Source organism: Rutilus rutilus (assembly GCF_951802725.1).
Source record: "Rutilus rutilus genome assembly, chromosome: 15".
Lineage (NCBI taxonomy): Eukaryota > Metazoa > Chordata > Actinopteri > Cypriniformes > Leuciscidae > Rutilus > Rutilus rutilus.
In genome coordinates this window covers 16,504,900-16,524,174 of record NC_140220.1, presented here as the reverse complement: position 1 = coordinate 16,524,174, position 19,275 = coordinate 16,504,900, and the positions used below count along the sequence as shown (strand labels likewise).

General features: G+C 37.8%; 1 protein-coding gene across 9 annotated transcripts in view; it reads left to right on the top strand.

Moving 5' to 3' along the window:
• pum2 (pumilio RNA-binding family member 2) overlaps positions 1-19,275 on the top strand; it is a 205,034-nt gene that overhangs the window by 181,104 nt on the left and 4,655 nt on the right. For 5 of the 9 annotated variants that reach the window (XM_084433344.1, XM_084433343.1, XM_084433342.1 and 2 more), the window contains 4 exons: positions 2,232-2,369; positions 5,479-5,604; positions 8,190-8,261; positions 10,746-10,867. In XM_084433344.1, the coding sequence (XP_084289470.1) occupies positions 2,232-2,369; positions 5,479-5,604; positions 8,190-8,261; positions 10,746-10,867 (458 nt within the window). The remainder of the gene's footprint in view (positions 1-2,231; positions 2,370-5,478; positions 5,605-8,189; positions 8,262-10,745; positions 10,868-19,275) is intronic. The other 4 variants (XM_084433346.1, XM_084433348.1, XM_084433347.1 and 1 more) reach the window with 1 other exon arrangement.

Here is a 19,275-nt window from a genome sequence, read left to right as displayed (position 1 = left end):
TAGCACCCGCCACCAGCCAAATGCGGGTGATTTTGTGTTGTGGCGGGTAAACTCGCTTCACCTACCGGCCACCGTGGCGGGTAAATAAAAATATACTGTTTCACACAGACGGCGGATACTTTTAGAGGACATAAGTGTACGCTGAAATAAAGTCTTTCACCTCAGAAAAACGGACTTTCTTGTCCTGTCACGTCAGCCGTTATCCTGTTCTCGTAGGGAACACTCTTCAATTGCACGCGCAAATGTGGCGGCGCGCGCTGTGTATCGCCTCACTGTATATAAAGTGCAAAATAAACTACGAGCATGCAACGCCGTTACGTTGTAAATTACACAAAATAAAAGTAATGCAGGGATGATTTTCATACTATTCACCAGGAGCAGTTTCCATGGTTCATTAACAGTTATTGTTAATATTGTGTATTCACCATGGTAACTGTCGTTTCCATATTAACCCCAAAATGCCACTTTATTTTTCTTTGTGTTATTTTTTATATTTTTAAATGACTCTAGTGGCTCATACCAACATTGTATTAACAAAAACTAGTTTGGGACTGCTATTTAATAGCTTTAGCATAGGCCTAATGTTTATTTAGTACTAGTCTTTACTATTAGTCATATTCTTACAATTTATGTTAAGTAAAGGGGGACAGTACTTGTGTGTGTGGAAATAGCCGGTTTCAATAAAACTACTTGTGACATGTCATATTTGGCTTTGACTTTGACTGAACATTTGCTCTCACTTTGCGGAAAAAATATCGGGATATATATCGTATATCGATATTCAGCCTAAATAATCGGGATATGACTTTTGGTCCATATCGCCCAGCCCTAGTTTCATTGTTGGGACTAAAAACCTAAAACTGGAAGCCATAAAAGACCACGAATCATTCAAATGCCACATCCAGGTAAAAAAGAGAAATATATATAAGAGAGAAAGAGAAAATGTCAGTATTTCATTGAGACTTGAGATTAAATAAACTGCTTAAGTATTGTAGATCTTGTAGTATTAATTTTCACATGCAGTTACACATTGTCGGTTAAAAACAAGAAAGTGGCTGGTAAAAACATTGAGTGGCTGGTAGATTTTGAAATCCACCAGCCACAGTGGCCGGTGGACAAAAAAGTTAATTTCCATCCCTGATCTGAGGGCAGCAGCACCACAGACACTGAGTTCTACAAAAAAATCTGGTAGCACTGGGGCTGACAATAAAGCACTAAGTTTAATTTAGGGTGTAGATGAAATTAACTTTAATTATTATCATTCATAATGTCTTAATATTAATTAAAAAGTAAAACGAGTGAAAAAATTGATATTAGGGAGTCAAAATAGCCAATAAGCATCCTACTGTTTACAATGGTATTTATTTATTTATTTTTAAATAAGTGTTTTAAGTGTTTTCCTACATCTTAAATTGTTTAGTTTTAGGACAATCTTTGAAGGATGAACAAAAAATGTGTTGGTCATCACATTAAAAATAACATTTATATATGATATTATAGTTTTGAAGTGCTGGAAAAAGATGTGTAGTACTTGTAAGCGTTTGACTATTTCTGTCACAATACCATAGTTATGGTTAGAGTTACTACATTAGCCTAAATCCATGGTGAATGTTGCTGATTTTTGGACTGAAAGCCTTCTGTAAGTGTTTATCCTGGTTTCCACGTCAGCGCTATTTGATCTGATATCTATGGTTTATAACAGAACTCTGCGCCAAATCGGAATGTTTCTCACTGGATCTCGCAGCGATGATGTTGTTAATTCTGGGGCGAATTCAATGGATTTCTTTTCTGGATCTCGTAGTAACAGTGTCTCGAGATCGGCCCGCGACTGGCAAGTTCGGGGCGCTGCGCTGTCTATTATTGGTCCGAACTATTAAACGGTCCGTGAAGCATAAATAAGTAGCGCATTTTCGTTCCGCTTTCATTCTGTTTGCATTCGCTGCTCGGCAACGTTGTGGTCGCGCCAGCGCGACCTAAATAAATATTTGGTCGCACCGGCAGAAAAAATGGTCGCAAAATGCGACCAATTGGTCGCAGTCTGGAGCCCTGTAACGTAATTTACATCACAAGTTTTTCAAACTCACTCTGCGCATCTGTATGCCCCTATTGATAGAAATAAATGATGTGATGTTATTTCAATCAAGAGCTGAATAAAAGATCTTATATTGACAATGATCTTGATGATTAGAAATGGTGGTAGTTCTCAGATTTTTTTCTTTTTCTTGTTTCAGAGTGACATCGTACGGGAGTTGGATGGCCACGTCCTGAAGTGTGTGAAAGATCAGAACGGAAATCATGTGGTGCAGAAATGTATTGAGTGTGTCCAACCCCAAGCTCTTCAGTTCATCATTGATGCCTTCCAAGGCCAGGTATCTCCACAGACACTCATGCTTGTTATGAAGCCCAGAAACGGGATTTCCACACATGGTTGTGGTAGACAAAATATAGATGAATATTACTGCATGTCTATTAAATTCCTTTAAAAATCTTTCTAGTCTAGTGCAGAGTCCTGCACGGGTCCATTTTTGGAGACCCGTATCCGCAAAGTTCAGCACCAGATCCGACCCGTCACCCGTGATAATATTAAAATTAAATCCGCACCCGCCCAAACCCGTTAATATTTGGCCCGTTACCCAACCCGTGCCTGCGATAAATCACACACAAGCTAAAATCATTCCAATTAAAGTGCTTTATTTTTTATCTCGCAGCTCTCTCAACATCACAATAGCCTCAGGCACAATAGCCACAGCGCCTCCGTGTCCTGATTATATTGCCTGCTATATTTAGCCTACCTCTTATTTATTAAATCCAGGAAATTGGTTGATGAAACATTGATTAAAATTAAGATACAATTAATACAAAACGAAATTCACTTTAAAGAAAGGTTTTCTACAAAAACAAACTTAATGAAGTGGTCAAAATCATGTCTGCTCACTCCATTTGTCTCCCAATATTCAGGATCATCTTATCTTATTCATGCTTTTCACTTTTCATATAATCAACATGAAATTTTGAAAAAATATTATTTTATTAAAACATGAATATGAAACTAAATCATTTTTTAATGACTGGGCTACAACACATAGGCCTATTAGCCTGCCCTACAGTACAGAGAAATGTAATGTCGGAGCGTTGCCGGTGAACATGTGGGGGGAGAGATACGATCAATCATCGAATATTATTTTGCTTGATATGCCACTTCTTAATATTTGGTGTTTTAAATGCCTGTTTGAGATTCTCTGTGAAAGTTTTAATTGTAGGTTCGTGGCCCTGAGTGTCGCGATTTCGGTTTCATTTCGCATATAGCCTATAGCCCTTATAATCATAGATGACGCCACAGGTTTTTATTTAAAAGAAAGAGCGTAGCCTACGTTTGTATGTAGGCCTATATATGGGCAATTTATATACACAATACTTGCTAAAATATAATTAATATCATTTTATTGCATTTGTATTAGTTTGAAGAGTAAAAAAAAAAATCGGTCGGTCTTAACGCAAGTTTACAACCGGCAAGTCGGTCGGACTAAAAGGGGTAAAAAAAAAAAATTGAGTCGGTCCTAAATTGACAGGGTCGGTCGGGTTACGGCAAACAAGAATATTTTTAAGGATGGCCTGACTAAAACACATATTTGCGTATGTGTAATGGTAATTTAGACATACAAATATTGCACATATTTTTCATCCGCTACCCGCCCGCAAGGAGTTCATTATCCGCCCGTGAATTTTAAGAATGTCACAATCCACCCGTTTTTAGCCACTTTTATGCGGATACCCGACCCGTTGCAGGACTCTGGTCTAGTGTAGTCTCTTAAGAATGTGTTAATTAAATTAAAAGAAGGAAAATAGCTGAGATTTTGCTGTAACGTTTATACCATTGTAAATACATTTTCTGGCTTTATAATATAACATTAGGCAGGACTGCTCTATGTTATTTACACCTGGAGCCTGTTGCTTAAACTACTACTTCTAGTATTAATACTAGTACTACTAGTTTTAAAGGTTAGTCATCTAATTTTTTAAGACATAACTAAGTTTTAAGCATAACTGACTTAAAAATAGATTACTCTAATTTGAGAATGTAAGAATAAGACTGATTATCCCTTATCTAACTGCTGCTAGTTAGTCAGACGAGTTTTTAAAGGGGTCATATAATGCCATTTTTGTACAAGCTAATATGATTCTTTAGGGTCTAAATTAAAAGTTTGTAATATACTTTAATTAAAAATTCTCATTAGTATTGTAAGAAAACACTAATTTTACCTGGTCAAAAACAGCTGTTTTCAGCACGCCGTTTCAGTGCATGTGTCTTTGAGCTTTGCTCACCCCGCCCCTCTGTTCTGTGGGTACACCGTATTAGACATTCTCTGACCGTATCTAACACAATAACCACGTGTTATTCGTTATAAACGTGGGATTATGAATTATATTGAGAACGTCGTACATAGAAAACATGTCGTAATGTACCCTGAGTGTAAACCTTAGACGCATTCATCGTGAAGCCTGCAGCAAGGTTTGCAAATTTCGCAAAGATTAATATAAATACTAATATAAAGGTTAATAAAACATTACACTCACATCTTCTGGAGGTTCAGCAGGAACACGTTGGTACCGATCCGTTTTTTCTCGTTTGTGAAGCTGTCTGGTGTGAAATGATTCGCGCAAACATGAAAGCACAGACGATCGTGGGGAATCCCCGTGAGGGAATCCCCGCGTCAATCCTTTGGGCATATCGCTTCAAAAACAAAACTCAGCCACTGCTTCTTCAACGGCTCGGATTTAGGAACATCCAAATGACTGCTGTGTTCCTTATTACATCTAAGAACAGAACACCACAATCGCTTAGACGCCATTCTACTCCAGCATATCAACAATGGCGGACTACTATGACGACGGCTGTCACAGCTTGCTCAGGGCGGGTCTTGTGTTGAAACACGGCTGTCAATCACAATAGCGGGAGGGGCGTACGATCTTATGACGTCACAATATCGAACGGCTTGATTTCAGAGATGGTCAAACATATAAGGAGATTAAAACAAAACCACTGGATGGATTTTTATCATGATAGGATGGTTGTGTACAGGCACTGCCAACAGACATTTCAGTGCAATCAACTTGTAAAAGTGCATGTACCATTATATGACCCCTTTAAGGCACAGACTAATGCAAAAATGCAGAGTGTCCTAAATAAGTAAAGATGAGGATTAACTTAGGATGAATTTAGCTCTACATAAGGTTCTAGCTAGTTAGTTGATTACATTTGTTATGTATTTTTAGTTTGATGTAAAATCCCCAAACAAATTTAAATAAAAAGGAAATTCTCATATTATGCCAAAAGATTTTTCACCGACCGTAGATGTTGGTAGTTAAGAAAATCACTAATTTTGTTGCAGATGTGATCAATGTTGTAATCTTTTTTTTATTGACCTAGGGATGCACCAGGATGTGTGTCAGTGTTTTATGTCCTTTTTTGGTGTGTAGGTGTTTGTTTTGTCCACTCATCCGTATGGCTGTCGGGTGATCCAGCGTATCCTGGAGCACTGTACCCAGGAGCAGACCCTACCCATCCTGGAAGAACTCCACCAGCACTCTGAGCAGCTGGGACAGGTATGACTTCCCCAACCTGTCATCCAAAAAAGAAACTCTGATGTGTACCACTCTTACTGCAGTTAGGTTCTTATTGTATGGCCTCTTTTCATGTTTCCAAAAATAATTATTGTAGGAAATGGCAAAATTGAAGTCATTAACCTACATTGGTAACGGTCTTCTAAAGGGCTGTTTACACAGACCTTGTTTTTGTGTTACATTGTGCTTCTTTTCCATAGCTTTTCTTTATAAACAGACGCCAGACAGACTTGTTTGACTTGCGCTTGCAAATAGCACCTTTGGCAGCATCTAGTGCAAGACCCAGCATTCTAAAAACATGGCTCTCATGTTCAAAGTTAGACTTTTTTTTTTAAATCTGTCTTTAGACCATGTTTACTTCATTCCATGCCCTGTGTCTTGCATTTTCAACACAAAAACATTCTGTGTGAATTCTAAGGCTGCATCCTAACCTGTGACTGATTAGAAATGGACAACAGTGCTTACTAGGGCTGCACGATATTGGAAAAAAAATTACATTGCGATATTTTTTTTCCCAACAATATATATTGCGAGCCATCAATCCAGGCTAAAGTCAATAATTACCATTCCATGATATTAATAATTTCACTAATAAGCAAGCTTCATTACAAGTGACAAAAAGGCCACTTAATATTTTATTCCAAAATTAGAACATATTTCTGTCAGAATTCGGTGAAAGTTCTACGCAATCCAACGTGGCGGCGCTCTTAACAGATGTTTGTTGCTCATTAGGCTATAATTCCTCAAAATAAGTAAAAAAAAAATTCTCTCTCTCTCGTATGTTTTCGGTGCTGATGCAGTGATGCGTTCATGTAAACGGCACTTAAAAGCTGTCACAAAGAACCAGCAAAAGTAATGATTATGAATATGTAAAATATTACAATGAGACATTTTAATTATATATTAATAAACAAGTGTTTTCTGTAAAGATGAAGTTGACAATACTGACTCGCGATCTTCGCAGTAGTGAGGAGAGAAATGCACTTTTCATAAGGATTATATAGTTTTATTTTGTTTTGAATGGTTCTGTTTAAAAGTAGAGATTTCTGTAGATAATAGATATATTTATTTTTTTATTTATTTTTTTTATTTTATTTTTTAGCTGTGTGAGGCGAGTAGGCTACCTTATACGCGGAGTTTCGGTTCATGGATGATAGCTTAAGCTCCAGTTCAGGCGCTGACGCCTCCGTGTCGTGATTATGTCTGCTATATTTACTTTTTATTTATTAAATCCAGGAAATTGGATAATGAAACACTGATTAAAATTAAGATACAATTAATACAAATACGAAATTCGCTTTAAAGAAAGGCTTTGTGCTTTCTGTTTGAGGTCTCTGTGAAAGTTTTAAAGCAGTCTTTTAGTGCCGCTTTCCTAACGGTCGCGTCCGTAATTGAGAACTGTCACGTAACATTGTTTTTTCCTCATAAATGCGAACACTAAAAATAAAATAAAAGACAACCATCCACAACTTTATATAACACTCCAGCAAAGTACCTCTTTTTGGTCAACATCCTCCTTTTTGTAGACGAAATAGTCCCAAATAGCTGATTTTGACTTCCTTCTTTTTTTTTCTTTGATCCTCTTCGTCGCCCATTTTTAATGTTGGCTGTGAGCGCGGTGAGCTGCGGCACAGCGAACCAATCACTGTGCAGGCACGCGGAAAGTAAGTCACCACAGCAAAAAGCAACTGTAACCCACAAAAAAGCTAATGTAAGCAACAAACTCGTGTTTACTGTGTGCTACCGTTCTCTTAATACATTATGGGTGCTACTACCCTTCACATCGCATGTTCCGGCGATGTGACTATCGCTCATTCGCACATTGCGATGTCGATGTTAAAACAGAATATCGTTCAGCCCTAGTGCTTACTGTTGTTGTACTGATGTCAGCATGTTGTTAATAACACAGCTCTGCTTTTAGAGTTCCCGCAAAATTACAGTTCTATTGAGAAATCAATGAGGGACATCAACTCAAAGACCTTTTTAAATGTCCAGTAGCTTTTAGTTTAATCAAATATTATTTACTACTTAAGTTGGTGGCAAGTGGTATGCCTTATTAAATGCCTTATTAAATGCATGCAATACTTCCATGTAGTCAAAATCAGGTAACTAAAAAGCCTTTTAACTAAAAAACTTTTCGCCCTAGACTTTGGAACAGTATGTCCCTATGATGCCTAAAAATGTTGTCTCATAGCAAACCAAGTGTAATACCTAATAAGTTGTGGGATTTTGGGCCTTTTGAAGATGACCCCATTGCAAAAATTATGTTTTGAGATTGTTCACTTTATAGACAAATACACTGTTGTTCATCATACCTTGTGTGTGAATTGAAAGGAGGCCATGCAATGAGAAGAACACTCAGGGTTGTAGTACTTTTTGGGGTAAGGTGGATGCGATTGCATGACATTTTTCTGCATGACCTGTTTGTTCATTTTATACCTTTTGCCTACTTTGATGTAGCATTCAGTTGCTATGAAGGATGTTCTTATGTCCAGTTAGATGTGCTGATGGATTTTGATGATGCAAAACATTACCCACCCCTTGCTCCCCTCACTTATTTTATCTAGAAGTATCAAGGCGTTTCATTGGAGATGACCCCCAAAACATTTTATACAGTGTCCAGCGATGCACTGTTCAAGGTCAGAGTCACGCGCCTTCCTCCCACTCACAAGAACCTCCTGGCATATCCTCGTCTACTTCCTAACCAGCCTGTGTCTAACACCTAGATGCTTCTTCTCCAGTTGCTATTTGCTCTGCAGGGTTCCATTCACTCACACTTTTCCTTACCCAACTTTCTTCCTTCCTGGCTGCCATCTGCCCTGTCTGCCTAAAATTCAATCCTGATACTATTTAGGCCTTATTCAATACAAATACCTATTTGTTAGACAATAAGGCTATGAGATATAGAAGTATATAGTGGTGTCATGAGACCAACATTTTAATAGTCTGTACCAGTACTAGTAAAATTTATGATACTTTGTTACCAATAACAATTTCGATACCATAAGTATCATAAAAAAAATAAAAAAAACGCTGTTTAGAACGATGATAACTCGGGGTTAAAAGCAGTATGAAAAGCCCTATACTCAGACAACACTGATTTTCGTCAATGTTGTTGTGGCAGGTCTATTATCAGTCTTTGTTTACACTGCAAGACATAATGCACACATCTGATTCTTTTTTCATCATATATGGTTATTACTATGTCAGTCATCACACTTTGGGGACTGTTTAATGTAACAATAATTTAGCGGATTCACTACTTTGCTCTGTGTACATGACTATTGGTCCTTATAGTGAGCAAAAATGACTCCCTTTTTAATCATTGAAGCTGTCACTCACTTCGGTTACAAGTTCAGCACAAGCTCACTGACTGAGTTCTGCACATTTGCAGAAATAACAGCTATAAAAATAAGCGCTATATAAAAGCTCTTATTTATATCATGTCTGCCCTTTGTTGGTTCTAATGAGACGATTCAGAGAGTTTGATGAACAGACATGCCTATGATTGGCTACAGTTTATCACTGTAATTGACAGAGAGCAGCCTGACACAGTCCCATCCAGAACTCATGCCATTGCTTGAGCAATTGATGCTGTTTGTCCTGGCCAATGGCAGATAAAATATCTCACTAGTTATCATGAATGAATGTGTCAACATGCTGTTCAGTCAACTAAAACCAAATTCTTAGGTTTTAAGGCACATGAATGTAAGAAAGAGACAACATAGCAGAAGCTTAGTAGGGGCAGTGGCAGTCCTATCAGTTGGCCCAGGGTCATCCAGCCATGCTTGAGTCCTAACATTTTCTTTGTACCCTCACAGCCTTGTTTGTTTTTGTCAAACTAAATAGTGATATTTCTCTTAAGGGGGGCGTACACGATGCGAGTTCGGTCTCGATCTCAGACGTGAGATATTGCACACGTTACGAGTCAGTTAACCTGATAATCGCGTCAAAGCAGCTGGTACACGGCACGACTGTCCTGCACAAATTTTATCCCGAGCCGCCGCCAATCACGTGAGCTTTCGCGCTAAACACAGAGACCGGAGCTTTCAATGTTGCAGGCAACTATAGCTTCAGATAGAAAAATGACAGAAATGTGTTCAAACGATTTGTTGAAAAGCAGAGAACAGTAGCCATTCCTTTCAACATAAAGAAAGAGAGAGAGTGAGACAGTGTATACAGCGCACACTGTCTGGTTGCTGCCACTGAGGTATAGCCCCATTGATCTAGCCTGTGACGTGGTTGTGTATGATTTGGTAATAGGGGACAGCCTATACGCTGGTGAAAATCGGGCCAACTCCCCGAATTTTTTTTAACATATTTAAAAATTATCGGGAGGTCAGAAGGTGCTCGTAACGTGCTCGGCTCGTAATTCCTCTCGCGAGCCGCGACCATGCGAGCATCACCGATTTCCACGTGATTTCTCCCGAGTGAAAAAAATCATCTGCGTGCTTGTAAAACAGCAAAAATCGCACCATGTACGCCCTTAGTATGCCTTTAAGTAAGGTCTGTTTTTCTCTCTACATATGAATGAAACACTTTTTGCTTTGTTAATCTCAGAAATTCAGTGTTTCTGGCACTTTCAATGGTTTTCTCTTTCTGCTCCACTCAGAGCACCTCAGACCAACAACTTTGATTTCTAGTGTGCATCCTTAATAGTTGAACTAATCTTGTGCAAATAAACCAACCCAAAACCAAGTAGTGACCACTCCTTCCAATTTGAGGGATTACTCTAGATTTAGGAAAGATGGGTTTAAACCAAATGCTACATCTTGATTGAGCTATTGACATTGACTTGCACTTTTATGCCACCTTCCAGTTAAATGTTGGTGTGTGTATTTGAGTGGGTGCTGTGTGGTTTCTTATAGGGTTATTTGCCAAATGGCAATTATTAGGGTAAATCATAGGATAAAGTGGGAGTATTATTTCATCAATGGCCTATTATTGAAATGAGTTCAGTTGTTTTATTGTGAGGATGTGGTTAAAGCCTTGCTCAACCTTGTTGTACTAGTCTTTCATTTCTTGTTCTGTCTTAGGTTTATTTATTTATGAAGTGTTATGGTAATATTATACATGTTCTTTATTTCTCCTTTCCACTCTCCTGTCCCTGTCTTCACCTACAGGATCAGTACGGTAACTATGTGATCCAGCATGTTTTGGAGCATGGGCGTCCAGAGGACAAGAGCAAGATAGTGGCGGAGGTCAGAGGGAAGGTTCTGGCTCTGAGTCAGCATAAATTTGCAAGGTCAGTCAGGTCAAAGTTTTTCTTTCTATAAAAATTATTTTAAAATATAACTAATACAATTTAAATAATTTATTTTTTAATTTATATTTCCTTAAAATGGGTTTTACAGCACTTCTTCCAATTTTCCAAAGTAGTTGTTTTATGGTATTACAGTAAAAAACTTTTTTTTTTTTTTTACAATATCAAGAACAATTAATAGTAAAAAAAAAAAAATTTAAATCCCATATTTAGATCTTTCAAAGACACTGTTTCCATCCAAAGCTCCAAGTTTAACTTATGCGCTAAATTGGAATATCGCTTAAAACATTTGCTATTTCCGAGATATTTTTCCTCCCATCTATTTTTTTTTTCACATCACGTTTCACATCACCACATCGTTTTTTTCACATCACCATATTGTTTCTAGTGCAGAAAGATGTTAATAACACAACTTGTAAACAATGTCATGTAATGTTTCTTTAAAAGAAGCAATTCAATGTAATTAAACTTGAGTTAGCTAGAAAAAGGAACTATAGAGGAGCATTTTGCTAAATACTATTTTATATATAAATAAATAAAAAAGTGTGTGTATATATGTGACCAGTCACGGAAAGTAGGGACACAAGTCGGTTCTGGGGCATTTTGAGTTATTCACATATTCTGAAAGTGTAGTATTCAAGCTTTCCAACGATGTGTAACACATGGAAATCTGATAATATTTGGAGAAGTTGTGGCCATTTGAAGCACTCCAAAAAACTGAAATGGTAGAAATCTGCTTCTAAAGATTGGCAAGTTCTCGCCCTTCTGGGAATGACAATAGGGCTCATTTACATCTCATTTAGATAAGTCATACCCCCTGTAAAGCTGGCCAGAGCGCTGCATAATAAGTAGCCACGCCGGCTTATTCAGTATGGAAATACACACCGACGATGACACGCCCCTACTGCGTGCTAGAATCTCCGAAAAACAAGCCGATTTCAACATCAAAATGTACGCTTTTAAATACACCAATACTGCTATCTCAAACATGGAGAGGCTTCTTCGTGATCTCAACTAACAGATTCTGCAAAAAAACGAAAATCAGCAATTTTGAAAAAATAGCTTCTTTCTCATTTTGCTCGAAAGTTGTGCTGCCGACTTGTGTCCCTGGTTTCCGTGACGGGTCACATATGTGTATGTATATGTGTGTGTGTGTGTGTGTGTGTATATATATATATATATATATATATATATATATATATATATATATATATATATATATATATATGTGTATGTGTGTATATATGTATATTAGGGGTGTAACGGTTCATCAACTACATCGATGTATCGATTTATATTCCTACGATCTAACTACATCGATCTGTGCTCAGCAAGTTGGTCTTGCGGACGACATATATCGATCTAACATCGTTTTAAAAGGTAATGAATCGATTGTATCGATACTAGGAAATAACGCATTGGATTTAAGCACGTCAGACTTTATATGGATGTTTTTTCTTAGCACTTTTAATGATAAAGGCATTAAACGTTACTCGATTCAGTCTGCCTATCTGTGGCGTCGTCGCCAAGTGTGACGCGCCAGCAGCAGCGCAAAGACAACAAGCAGCGCAAAGTCTCTCACCTCAGAAAAACTGACTTTCCTGTCTCTCAGCCGCACTCTTCAATTGCACGCGCAAATGCGCCAGTGCGCGCTGTATCACTTCACTAAAGTGCAAAAGACATACGAGAATGCAATGTCGTAAATTAGTAAGTTAAGAAATAAAAGTAAAATACCAATAAATGACGTTATTGGTACGTCATTTGTGTTGCTATTTATCAGGAGCAGTTTCCATGTTTCTTTACCAGTTCTTCTAAGTATTGTGTATCACCATGGTAGCCTAATTGTTGTTTGTTTCCATAACAAAATGCCACTTACTGGTTTTTGTATATTTTTATATAACTGTGGTGGCTCATACCAAGATTGTATTAACAAAAACTAGTTTGGGACTGCTATTTAATAGCTTAACCTCGAAGTGCCTACTGTTTAACAGTATTTGTCATATTCTTACAATTTGTAAGACAACTTGTGTGTCAACAATTTTTGTGTAAACAAATGTATTATAATAGGCCTATATAATTCCTAAAAAGGTGGGTCGCGGCTTGATGACCATGGGGAAATGTGGGTCCCATGGCCAAACTATTCAAAACATCATTCAATGTTGTGATAATCGTAATTAAAGGAGCTGTATGTAAGAAATGTATTTCAATTAATCATAAAATGGCCCTGATATGTCACTAGACATTAAGAAATCATGTTCATTTCAAATACTTATATCACTGGCAACAGTAGTCCGGCCAGGATATTGTCATTTAAAAAGTGAAGTTGCAGCCCTCAACTGATGTTGATGTTGATGTTGTCATCTTGTGTTTTGGCCTGAAGCCTCACCCTCCACCTATCTACCAATCACGAAGTCAGTAGTGTTTTGGCATCGGGGTTGCCAGCTCTGCTCTAGTTACCACAGCTACGTAGCAGCCTACGTTCCTGCTGGATCCTGCAGCCTATCTGGCAACCTCGAGTCAGGGGGGAGGGGGAGGGAATACACCGCTCTACAGTAATTTGAAAGTGATTGCAGTACCAGTTTTGGCCACAATCTTACATACGGCTCCTTTAATAATCACAATTACAATTTCAAGGGAATAATCGACAACTATAATTTTTGTCATAATTGTTCAGTCCTACTTTATTCAAATAAAATGTGAATGCATTTGACATTAATTGTTGTTTACTTGTTTGTTTATATCCATAATTAATTGATACCTGATTCCTTTACAAGAATTTTTGGCTAAAAAGTCACTGAATCGATTTCAGGTCACTGAATCGTTTCAGATCGTATCGTTCTAAATGGACCAATATCGTCCTTGAATCGTATCGACAACCACGAATCGCGATACGAATCGAATCGTTGTTAAAACGAATCGTTACACCCCTAATGTATATGTGTGTGTGTGTATATGTATATATATGTATATGTATATGTATATATATATATATATATATATATATATATATATATATATATATATATATATATATATATATATACACAAGAGTTTCCGCTAGAAAAAAATGGTTTCGTTTTCCGGACATTTTGATGATATGCCGGTCAAATATCGCCTCTTAATTAAGGGGGCGGGATTATTACACGATTTATTATTTATAATAATAATATTACCATCTTACGTGACAGTTCTCCATTACGGACGCGTCGCGACCGTTCAAAGCGGCACTAAAAGACTGCTTTAAAACTTTCACAGAGACCTCAAACAGAAAGCACAAAGCCTTTCTTTAAAACGAATTTCGTTTTGTATTAATTGTATCTTAATTTTAATCAGTGTTTCATTATCCAATTTTCTCGATTTAATAAATAAAAAGTAAATATAGCAGACAATAAATAATCACGACATGGAGGCGCCAGCGCCTGAACTGGAGCTAACGTTAAGCTATCATCCATGAACCGAAATTTAACGTATAAGGTAGCCTACTCGCCTCACACACCTAAAAAAAATAGAAATATATCTATTATCTACAGAAATCTTTACTTTTAAACAGAACCATTCAAAACTAAATAAAACGATGTAATCCGTATGAAATCTGTATTTCTCTCCGGCGCGTTCACTACTGCGAAGATCACGAGTCAGACTTCATCTTTGCAGCCGACACAGAAAACACTTGTTTATTAATAGACAATTAAAATGTCTCACTGCAATATTTTACATATTCATAATCATTACTTTTGCTGGTTCTTTGTGACAGCTTTTAGGTGCCGTTTACATGAACGCGTCACTGCATCAGCACCGAAAACAGAGAGAGAGAGAGAGCGTTATGAAAAATTGAGTGTGAGGGATTTGTTCACTTCACACAAAAAGATCTTGGAATGAGATGGCTAACTGTAGTAGCGTTTAGTCCACTGCCTATAATAGCCTAATTTAGAGATCACTTTTTTTTTTCTTTTTTTTTACCGACCGCCGACAACTTTGATCGGTTAACGTTGATACGGTCAACCATCGATCAAACAGTCATCGGTTAACATCCATACTAGAGAGTAAACTTGACGGCACTCGCAAGAAAATGGATAAGTAGCTACATAATAAAATTCACAAATATTACACCATTTAAAAATACATAGGCTACTGAGTTACTAAAACATTCTTTGTCAAATAATAGGCTACACCTGTTTGTTCACAGTTTTAACGTTCATGTTTCCATTTGTTTAATTTCAAGATCTGAGGTGAATTATATCCATTGTTGCTTTTACAGCTACAAAGCTGGAGCACTAAATGATATTCAAAGTCTGATTTCACGCTTTTAACATTAAATAAAGCACATAAACAGTACCAGAGATTATCATTGCCAGTTTGCCACACTTTGTGTTTGATGTTCCAGCGCGACGTCGCAGAAAAAATAGAAACCATTTCTAAATTAGAAATGTCGCGTGGCGCCATCGCGTCTGGTCAGGACAAACTCTGATTAACATGGAAAAGATACATTTTATCGCGTGTCACGGTGTCGCGTCGCGTGTAGTTAGATAGGACACGGTGTTAGGCAATTTTAATCGGACAATTTGACCGGAGAGATTTAATTTTGTCGGACATTTCATTTTTTTTCCGGCCAATGTCCGGCAATTACCGGACAACGGAAACCCTGATATACACACACATACACTCACCTAAAGGATTATTAGGAACACCTGTTCAATTTCTCATTAATGCAATTATCTAATCAACCAATCACATGGCAGTTGCTTCAATGCATTTAGGGGTGTGGTCCTGGTCAAGACAATCTCCTGAACTCCGAACTGAATGTCAGAATGGGAAAGAAAGGTGATTTAAGCAATTTTGAGCGTGGCGTGGTTGTTGGTGCCAGACGGGCTGGTCTGAGTATTTCACAATCTGCTCAGTTACTGGGATTTTCACGCACAACCATTTCTAGGGTTTACAAAGAATGGTGTGAAAAGGGAAAAACATCCAGTATGCGGCAGTCCTGTGGGCGAAAATGCCTTGTTGATGCTAGAGGTCAGAGGAGAATGGGCCGACTGATTCAAGCTGATAGAAGAGCAACTTTGACTGAAATAACCACTCGTTACAACCGAGGTATGCAGCAAAGCATTTGTGAAGCCACAACACGCACAACCTTGAGGCGGATGGGCTACAACAGCAGAAGACCCCACCGGGTACCACTCATCTCCACTACAAATAGGAAAAAGAGGCTACAATTTGCACGAGCTCACCAAAATTGGACAGTTGAAGACTGGAAAAATGTTGCCTGGTCTGATGAGTCTCGATTTCTGTTGAGACATTCAGATGGTAGAGTCAGAATTTGGCGTAAACAGAATGAGAACATGGATCCATCATGCCTTGTTACCACTGTGCAGGCTGGTGGTGGTGGTGTAATAGTGTGGGGGATGTTTTCTTGGCACACTTTAGGCCCCTTAGTGCCAATTGGGCATCGTTTAAATGCCACGGCCTACCTGAGCATTGTTTCTGACCATGTCCATCCCTTTATGACCACCATGTACCCATCCTCTGATGGCTACTTCCAGCAGGATAATGCACCATGTCACAAAGCTCGAATCATTTCAAATTGGTTTCTTGAACATGACAATGAGTTCACTGTACTAAAATGGCCCCCACAGTCACCAGATCTCAACCCAATAGAGCATCTTTGGGATGTGGTGGAACGGGAGCTTTGTGCCCTGGATGTGCATCCCACAAATCTCCATCAACTGCAAGATGCTATCCTATCAATATGGGCCAACATTTCTAAAGAATGCTTTCAGCATCTTGTTGAATCAATGCCACGTAGAATTAAGGCAGTTCTGAAGGCGAAAGGGGGTCAAACACAGTATTAATATGGTGTTCCTAATAATCCTTTAGGTGAGTGAGTGAGTGTGTGTATATGTGTGTGTGTATATATTATATATATATATATATATATATATATATATATATATATATATATATGTATATGTATATATGTATGTATATGTGTATATATATATATATATATATATATATATATATATATATATATATATGTGTATATATGTATATATATGTGTATATATATGTATATATATGTATATATATATATATGTATATATGTATATATGTGTATATTTATCAAATAAACATGCCATCAGTAATTTCCCCCATAAACCATGAAACGTACATACCCAATCCTTTACCGTCCGATCACCACGAGGTTCACTCGTCACACATGCGCTCCAAATAAATCTATAAACAAAAATGTACACATCAAATGTTCTTTTAACTTCGCTTCACAACTTATTTGTGCATATTAAAGATATTGGAATAATATTTACCAAGAAAGAAGAACGTATAACACAGAATCCGATCGATGCACGCACCGTCATGGAGCTCTCCTGACCAGTGTAAAATGGCTTCCGTTCTCTGCTGGTCGCGCGCACGCGTCCAGCACAAGTGAATAGTATCGCGAGAAGAGAGGGATTTCTTAAAGGGGCCACAAACATTTTTAATGCAAAATAGAAACGAGGTATATTTTACACTACTACTAGGCCAGAAAAGTAACAAAAAAGTTACTTACACACAATATCGTCATTATCAGCATCATGTCAATTGATCTAAGTAAAAATATATGCACAGAATTGAGAAAATAGTATTTATAGAGATAAATTGTGGCCTATCACAGGGCAATCGTGAATGTTCACGGTACATTTTATGCAAACAACTCTAATCGTAGTTGTAACTCTATATGTACAGTAGGCATAATTCTTGTCATTGCGTATGTGTATGCAGCATGAGTCAAATACAATCTTCTGTTCGTGAACAGTTGTATTATGCACAGTGGTTGGGCTCTAAGAGATTGTAATGCTGTTTGCATGGAATGCACATTTTACCTTTGTGGCAAAGCCTGATTGAAATTAATTGTTGAAATAAATGGTTTTGTGTCTTTTTTACATAACATTGGCTATTGCTAATGACACATAGTAACTAATCTAGCTACTTTCATTAAATATATCAATTTAAGCTAAAATTTAAGAGTCTATAATTAGGCTATACTGAGCCTGATCTATTTATACCAGAGATTTTCTTAGAATTAAGTAAATACCTTTTAGAAAAATGTTACCTGGGGTAAAACTCCCCCTGCCCTGATTTGCATTTGTATAGCTCACAGCATTTTCATTTACATGTTAAAGCCTCCCGTCAAAGTTTTCGGTGTTGCCTGCAAATTGCCGTGTGCAGTCGTAAACCTGAACTTCCACGACAATCTACAGTGCCGCTTACTGACAAGTTTACGGCAAACAAGAAAACAAGAATATTTTTAAGGATGGCCTTAGACTATTGTAACTCACTTTATTTTGGGCTATCTCAGGCCTCTCTCTCTCGTCTACAGCTAGTTCAAAACGCAGCGGCTAAACTTCTCACCAGGACACGCAAATATGAGTCGATCACCCCTATTTTATTCAAACTCTACTGGCTACCTGTCACATTCAGGATTGATTTTAAAATTTTACTATTTGTGTATAAAGCTCTTAACAAACCGGCCCCCCAATATCTGACCAATCTCCTCTGCCCGTACACTCCATCTCGTACTTTGAGATCCAGTGATCACTGTCTTCTCATCGTGCCCAGATCCAGACTTAAAAAACGAGGCGACTGCACTTTTGCGACTGCAGGCCCAAAACTTTGGAACAGTCTACCCCTCTATATCAGACTAGCTCCCTCAATTTCCATCTTCAAAACATCCTTGAAAACTTATTTATTTTCTCTTGCTTTTAATACCCCTTGACTATGATACAACTATTGCCTTTTTTTTTTTTTTTTTTATTGTCCTGTTTCTGCCCTGCATTTTATCTATTGCCCTGTACAGCACTTTGGTCAGCCTTGGCTGTTTTTAATTGTGCGTTATAAATAAATATTATATTGTATTGTATTTTTTTTAGAATTAAGTTAATACCTTTTAGTCACCTGGGATAAAACTCCCCCTGCTTCCCTCATTTGCATTTGTAAAGCTCACAACAGTCTCATTTACATGTTAAAGCATTAGAGGGAGGGGGGTCACGGGGCAAGCAAGTCCCACGTCAATTTCCGACAATTTCCGACAGTTTGCAGTGTTGCCTGTAAATTGCCGTTTGCAGTCGTAAACCTGAACTTCCACGACAATCTACAGCGCCGGTAACTGTCGAAAATCCCACTTTTCATGCAGTGAGTGGGATGTTGATGGCAGTGCAGGTGGCAACCCAGCTTTCACAAATCTAGTACAAACAGAAAAATACTTTTGTATCATTGGGCTGTATTATGTACACACACACACACACAGCCATGTTTATGTGATTTGTGAGGACATTCCATAGGCGTAATGGTTTTTATACTGTACAAACTGTATATTCTATCCCCTTACACTGCCC